This window comes from Thalassophryne amazonica, chromosome 16 (genome assembly GCF_902500255.1).
Source record: "Thalassophryne amazonica chromosome 16, fThaAma1.1, whole genome shotgun sequence".
Taxonomy (NCBI): domain Eukaryota; kingdom Metazoa; phylum Chordata; class Actinopteri; order Batrachoidiformes; family Batrachoididae; genus Thalassophryne; species Thalassophryne amazonica.
In genome coordinates, this window is record NC_047118.1 from 2,614,080 (window position 1) to 2,622,062 (window position 7,983).

General features: G+C 40.1%; 1 protein-coding gene across 1 annotated transcript in view; it reads left to right on the top strand.

Moving 5' to 3' along the window:
* Positions 1–5,864, top strand: part of bcat2 (branched chain amino-acid transaminase 2, mitochondrial) — a 28,733-nt gene extending 22,869 nt beyond the window's left edge. Inside the window, exons 5-11 of the mRNA XM_034190061.1 lie at positions 290–409; positions 557–720; positions 1,154–1,296; positions 1,460–1,545; positions 2,012–2,152; positions 2,317–2,391; positions 2,870–5,864. Of these exons, the coding sequence (XP_034045952.1) occupies positions 290–409; positions 557–720; positions 1,154–1,296; positions 1,460–1,545; positions 2,012–2,152; positions 2,317–2,391; positions 2,870–2,911 (771 nt within the window). The 3' untranslated portion in view covers positions 2,912–5,864. The remainder of the gene's footprint in view (positions 1–289; positions 410–556; positions 721–1,153; positions 1,297–1,459; positions 1,546–2,011; positions 2,153–2,316; positions 2,392–2,869) is intronic.
* The last annotated feature ends 2,119 nt before the right edge of the window (positions 5,865–7,983 follow it).

A 7,983-nucleotide genomic window follows, 5' to 3' on the forward strand; every position in this document is an offset into this window, starting at 1 on the left:
TGAGATTTCCGGATTTTTTTTTTTTTTTTTTTTTTTGATTGTCTCTCACAGTGGACATGCACCTAAGATGAAAATTTCAGACCCATCCATGATTTCTAAGTGGGAAAACTTGCAAAATCACAGGGTGTTCAAATACTTATTTTCCTCACTATATATATATATATATATATATATATATATATATATATATATATATATATATATATATATATATATAATAATTGAGTGACTCCTGCAGAGCAGAGATAAACAGCTGCTCGCTCACAGTTGCCGCATCGTTGTCTTGCAGTTGTTTGACAAAGCTGAGCTGCTGCAGTGCATCAGGAAGCTGGTGGAGATTGACCAGGAGTGGGTTCCTTACTCACTGGATGCCAGCCTCTACATCCGACCCACCTTCATAGGAACTGAGGTGACCTTTGACTCTGCAAAACAAAGTCCATGGGCAAACTGATTCATCAAGGTTTTCCAGCACGTGCTCCGTTTCCATATCACCAAATTGTGTCCAGTTTGACAAACTGGTTGCACTGAGTTGTCTTCTCTTCATCTTCACCTCCAGCCCTCCCTTGGTGTGACTCGGGCAGGAAAGGCCATGCTCTATGTCATTATCGGCCCCGTGGGCCCCTACTTTGCCACAGGGTCCTTCAACCCCGTTTCTCTCCTGGCGGACCCGCAGTTTGTCAGAGCATGGAAAGGAGGGGTCGGGGCCTATAAGATGGGAGGGTGAGTGTCTTATTGCCCTTCTTTCCAAGTTGACCAGATCTACAGGACACTCGTGTTCAGTTTAAACTCTGAGGTTAATTGTGCTAACAGACCATCTCAGAAGTCTGCTCAATGTTTCTGTTGAGTGAAATTTTATTATGATTTCATTTGTATCTTAGTACCGTACCGCTGGGAAAGGCTGCAGCTCCCCCATGACCAGCGGGTATAGAACATGTTAGTACCATTTAGCACTTATTAGCAGGCATTGAGATCTTGGTGGGATTATGTTCCATTAGGCTGGTTGACATAGTTTCCTGAGATCAGTTTGTGGTCAGTGTTTTGTGTTATTCAGAAGATTGCTTCACTTTGGATGTTGATTTTATTGTGATGAGGACTAGTTTGCAGACAGCCTGGGTTTGATTAGTAGTAACTGGTGACTGACTGCTGTGTGCAGTAACTACGGTCCTACGATCGCAGTGCAGAATGAGGCTGTGTCCAGAGGCTGCCAGCAGGTCCTCTGGCTGTACGGAGAGCAGGAGGAGATCACCGAGGTCGGAACCATGAACCTCTTTATCTACTGGACCAATAAGGAAGGAGGTTAGAAACACCCCCCCCCCCCAAGAAACCCAACAACAACTATACCTGACCTTTTCCAAGTGATGCGCCTGCTCGGCGAGGACTTATTTTATTTATTTTTCATTTTAGATGAAGAAATAAAATAAATAAAAACTTATTTTCAATGCTGTGTTGGACTCTGCAGAGAAAGAGTTAGTGACCCCACCTCTGGATGGCCTCATTCTTCCCGGAGTCACCAGACAGTCTCTGCTGGACCTGGCCAGAACCTGGGTAATACAAGAAGTCCATCAAACAACAACACTTCTTCTTAAAATTACAGTACTTTTAAGATAGCGAGCAGCCCTGTGATGTGACAGGGGTTCTTTTGAATGACTATATTTAATGTGAATTTTGCTGTAACTTGGACCTGGAACTAGATTTGTTTAAAAGCAGCCAAAAAAACATTGATTTTTTTTTTTTATTGCTATTATTATTATTTAAATTGAAGTATTTATGATGCTCAGTGGTTCAAATATTTTTAAATACATAACGATACCATGAACCACACCGAGTGAACCGAGTGTCCTCCTGCTTCATTGATGCTCATACATACAGAAGTCACCTCAGCAAGTACTATTCAATTAAAGGTGTGCCTCCCCCTCCCCACCCCACCCCCCCCATGACCTATTTAAATGATTGTATCAGCCATACTATATTTGAAGGTGGTAAAATCTTTCCCATCTTCACGGGTCTTCAGGGTGAATTTAAGGTGACCGAGCGCACTGTGACCATGAAGGAGATGCTGGAGGCTCTGAATGCCGGGAGAGTCCTGGAGGTGTTTGGAGCAGGAACCGCGTGCGTTGTCTGTCCCGTTGGCAGCCTCTTTTACCAGGAAAAGGTAAGATAAACTGTTGTTTCTCTGTACAGAGTCATTTCTCATTGATTTGTTGTGGTTGCGGTTGCTGCTTTACTTTTTCCCGATTTGAAGTCGATCTTGCTGCCCCTCTTTCTGGATCAGCAGAATAAAATTTTAGCATCAGTATTTGTTTCTTGCATTTTTAGGTGTACCAGATACCTACTATGGAGAACGGACCAGACCTGGCCATACGGTTCTACAAAGAACTTACTGATATTCAGGTATGTTAAACCAATAATCAGTGTCAACTCAACACTTGTTTGAGGAAGGACATCTGGGATAGAAGTTGTGCCAAATCCTAGTGAGGATCTGTACCAGATCCACTGTGGTGAGCCCAACCAACCAGGGACCAGCCAAAAATCAAAAAACAAAAAAAAAACTGACAAACAAATTTAAGGCGGGATGATCAAACCCAGCGTCTGACACTCCACATTAACCAAACCAATGGATATAAAGTTGGCGGCCATATTGTGAGGGTAGGCACATATGTAAGAGAGAAAAGTCACCTCTCTGATTCTGATCAAACTTGCAACTGTACATTTTTAACTTTCTGAGATGTTGCACAAGTTCAGGTTTGGGGACAATGACGTAGGTTTGGGTCAGTGTTGTGTCTGTTATAAAGCCTTATTTTGACAGCACATTGGGTACTTCCTGCAGGCTTCAGCTTTGTTGTCATGTCTCTTCTCTTGTTTTCTGCAGTACGGGCGAACGCCAAGTGATTGGGCACCAGTGGTCGTTTAGACGGCCATTTGCACATGCAAGATGCATCAACGGTTTGTCCACTGAGTTCAGTTTGGACAAACAGCAACACCACTTCATCATGACTAATGCACTCCTACTAACTCTCTCCAGCCCGAGGAGACAGACGTTTGTCCACATCGGTCCTCTCAGGCAGCTGTGGCTGAAGGTCTTTTCTCTGTGGACACTGAGGGGAATCAGGTCAGTGATTTGAACATAGCCGTTCACTGTCGAGAACCATTGCCGGGTCACGTCGCTGGACTGAGGTTCGTCTTAACAACGTTACATTTACAAATCACAGAACAAAACAGGATGAAAATGATCAACAGAATAGAGTCATGATGTTTTTTTTATATTTGTATTATTAAATATTTAAGTAGAGCGTTCTGCCTTCTTAAGGGGCACTCTGGGATTTTTTCAACCTCTCTTCTATTAGATGTTTTTTTTTTTTTGGTTCAATTTTCCAATCTGGACAAAAAGCTTGAATATTGTTCCAGTATTGAGCTAGGATGCTAACAACGTCAAGAGCTAAACAGCTGTACAATGTAAAGGTGAAAGCTGAAAAATGCTTTAAAAAAAAACATGCTCTGTACCTCTACTGAACACGCAAAAATGTCGATAGACGTGTTTGTTAGCAGGGAGACATTCCTACAGAGGTACACGTGCAGGGTTGGGTATTAATGTATTATTTGTATTCTGGATTACATAATCACAAAATTAGTAACTATAGTTAGGCCATATTACATTGAGAAATTATGTAACCAGATTATCGTTATGGGGTCGAGGATTACTTGATTACATTTTCATGATTAAAACATATTAATTGTAAAACTGTGAAACAAATGCCGTTAACTCAACCAGCAGTGAACTAGAACCATGTAGCCGCTCGCAGTCAGGCTTTTTGTTTTGTTTGTTTGTTTGTTTGTTTGTTTTTTAAGGCTAATTCCAAATCCATTTCTAATGCTTTTGCAATTCTAATTGCAATGCTTGGAAGTAGAAGAAGAAAATCCTCACGAGATGGAACACTCAAGCAACAGCAGCAGTCCGTCTGTGGTACGGGGGGGGGGTTCCAAAATGTGCACCGGAAGAACTTAAAGAATGAGTGCAGTTTGTGGCAAAGATATGTGTGTATATAAGGTACAAGGTTGTTTTAATTTATAGTACTAGAGCGCTTGGCAAAATTCTCTTATACCTGCATTAATGGTAAATGTCCACCAGGTGGCAATATTGCTCCGTTTCAAGAACCTTGGGACTTGACAACCATTCTTCAAAGATAATTTATGAGATTTAAAAGAAACAGTAACATCTGTGGTTGTATCCATTTTTAGTATAATTTTAAGTGGAGTGGAGAGCTGTGGCACCAAACAAGAAGAAGGCTAAGCTATAGTCACTGCCTGTACAGTCATTTTAAAAGTTTTTTACATTTATTGTAATAAACATGCACATGTACCTTCGTAGAGATCCTCTACGTACTACCAGACACGTCTAGTGACCTTTTAGCTGACTCAATGGCATCAATAAACAGGGATGTTGCCCCATAGGTTTACATTCTACCGCTGTTTTAGCATTCTAAACTGATTCCACACCCATGGTCAGTGTTTTGTTTTGATTTGTCCTGAATGGAAAAGTGTAAGCCAAAAACATCTGCTAATATAAGCAACAGGTTGGTCCTTGTCGTGTCCCACAGCAGCCTGTGCTCAAGGTGCTTGAAATGGAGCAGTAGGTCCATCTGGTGGACATTTATGTTTAATGTAGGCACAATAGAGTTTCCCCAAGAGCGTTCATCTAACAATAAGGCCCAGGTTGAACAATTCCAGAGTTCCCCTTTAAGTGCAGAAAAGTTTCATTTGTAGCCTAAGAAAATAAATAAATAAATTAAGGTATAACAGTAGAAATATTTAAAATACTAAAACATCTCATGGAATTTCACATGAATTTACACAATACTAAGAATCTGTTATTATCTGTGCTATTAGGAACAAAGTGTCACGTTTCCTCGCAACATGTTAGAAAACCTGTCAAAATGTATGTGTGTTACCATCGTGTGTGTAACGACCTGAGAACTTAAATGTAACTGGAGTCGTGTTACTTTGATACAAGATGTGAAGTTGGGACTGTTGCTGGAGTACGCCTGTTTCTCTTCTTTTTATGTTTAATTTGCAGAAATAAAAACAGCTAACATCTGAAGTCAGACTTGAGGTTAACAAGGCAGGTCGTGCACGAAAAGGTGTGTGACAGGAAGCTGTACTGGTTTGTTTTGAATCACTATCAAAGAAACGGCGACATCGTCGTCGTTTAGGGTTTTAATTTGTGTGTGTGTGTGTTTTTTTTTTCTCTTTGTTGTGTTGGTAGTGAATTGGACCGACTGTCTTCCAAACTGTTTGTGTTCTGCGTGTTGTTCACTGTAAACTTCCCCGGTTGCTTTTCCTCCCAAATGTACCCAATCGTTGTAATATTTCACACGGTGTCGCCGCCACAGTTTGTGCCTGAGTGGATTAGCTCATCCTGTGGATCCTGAAGCTGGGTTTTTGTGCACTAGGGGTGAATGCTGGATTCTTTTAAGTCAGTGGTTCCCAAACGTATTCCTGCCAGACTTCATTAAATTCCAGTTTTGAATCAGCTGTACTTAGAAATCCAGGGTTTTATTAGTATGATTCTTTTTCTTCTTCTTATTATTATTAATGTGGCAGTTTTTAGACACCAAACATTCTACATTAAACAGCAAACCTGCGAGTGGACCTGATGCACTTTTGGCGCGTTTGTACGACGAGAATCTCGATTGCATTTGACATGTTATTTCTTCCTCACGTGAAACTGTTCAGGTTTTTGCTGCCTCACGTTTTTGTCGTTTTGGGAACCGCTGCTTCAAGCTGATGCGAGTTTAGTTTTTAAGGTGCTGTTACGTTCTCTGTTGTTACATTGTTTTTCAATAAACCTGATCTCTTGTTACTGCCAATGCCTTTTTTTTATGTGAACTCATGAACATCTGAGGAGCTTTAAAGTATGACAGACTTGAAACGAATCATTCATAGACAGGAATTTTTTATTTGATCTTCTACTGTGTTTAAAAAGTAATAATTTCAAAGTGGCACAAAAGCAAAATGTAATCTGATGATTTTGTCTTTTTTTAGGTCTGTGTTTGTCAGTTATTGATTTTTAATGCTCCTTGAGTTTAAAATTACTGAAAATATCTGTCTCAAATGTTTAACATCAAATCATTCTGGTGAATGTCTTCCTTTAAAAAAAAACAAACAAAAAAACAAAAACCTCTGTAAATCTTAGGGCCTCTTTATCTTTGGGTACGGTTTAGGGGCCCTATCTTGTCATTTGTTGCGTGTCTGCAGATGCATTGCTATTTGCATGTCAGGAACTCTCAGCACAATCCAGGGTCCTGACCACAAAGGGGGCGGGATTATGTCGCTTCATTCAGCACAAAATAAACCAATCAGAATCACTCTTGCCATTACCATTAGTTCAAGTTCAAATTTATTTGCCATTTGCAGTATTAAAACCACATTAGAAAAAGGGTGCAAGGAGCTCATAGTGCACTAGCAAGACATACACAAAAACATAAAAAGACATTAAAAAAAAATGCCATGAAAATGACAAAGCCACAAAATAATTTAAGATACATTTAAAAACTAGTCATGGATTATTGATCATTGCCACAGCTTGTGGGAAGAAACTTTTCATGTAACGTGATGTCCCACATTTAATAGACTGATGGCGCCTACCCAAGGGAAGAAGCTCAAACAGGTCCCTGGCAGGATGCAGGAGGTCTCTAGTAATGGCCAAAGATCAGGACTGAAGTCTTTTTTGTAAATGTCCTCCAGGACAGACAGTTCCACACCAATAGTCCTACTGGCTGAACGAACCACTCTATTCAAAGCCTTTCTTTCTTTAGCAGTGGCATCCAATCCAATCCACCTTTATTTGTATAGCACATTTTAAAAACAACAAGGTTACCAAAGTGCTGGACAACAGATAAAATATATAAAAAATAAAGTTAAAATACAGTAGATTAAAAACATATAAAAACAAAAGAAAGATATCAGATAAAACACTAAAAAGATAAAAACACAATAAAAACAGAGACAGAAGACCACACATCTCTCATGCAGTATTAAAAGCCATGGAATAAAAATAAGTTTTTAAAAGTATCCAGGGTGGGGGCCATTTTAATATGAGTGGGCAGCTCATTCCATAACTTAGGAGCCACCACTGAAAAAGCACGGTCCCCCCTGGTCTTTTGTCTACTTTTTGGCACCACAAGACAGAGCTGATCAACAGCTCTCAATGCTCTCGTGGGGGCATAGATATGTATAAGATCAGCAATATAATGAGGTGCCAGGCCAATTAGTGACTTAAATAATAAAATCTTAAAATTTATTCTAAAATGGACAGGAAGCCAGTGGAGAGAGGCGAGAATGGGGGTGATATGATCATGCTTATGAGTACCTGTTAAAAGACGAGCAGCCACATTTTGGACTAACTGTAAGCGGGCAAGGGAAGACTGGTTAATACCAGTATGCAGTGCATTACACTAGTCCAAATGGGTCGAGATAAAAGTATGAATCAAACACTCAAAATCATTAAAAGATACATTTTAGATAAAAGCCTCAGATGATAAAAACTGGTTTTAACCACTGAGTTTATCTGTTTATCAAGTTTAAAATCACTGTCCATTTTAACACCAAGGTTTGTGACAACAGGTTTTACATAAGGGTGCAGAGAACCCAGATCTATAGAGGAGACACCACAGGCTCGACTGGGTCCAAACACCATGACCTTGGTTTTATCTTCATTTAAATTTAAAAAATTAAAAGCCATCCATGCCTTGATGTCTTTTAGACACTCTAGTAAGGGCATCAGGGAGCTCTTGTCATTTTTCTTAAGGGGCAGATACATTTGGGAGTCTTCTGCATAAAAATGGTAGGAGATGCCATGTTTTTAAAAAACTAAACCAAGAGGGAGCATGTATAAGGAGAAAACGATAGGCCCAAGAATAGAACCTTGGGGAACTCCACAAGACAGGGGAGCAGGAGACGAGGTGAAATCACCAATCCTCACTGAAA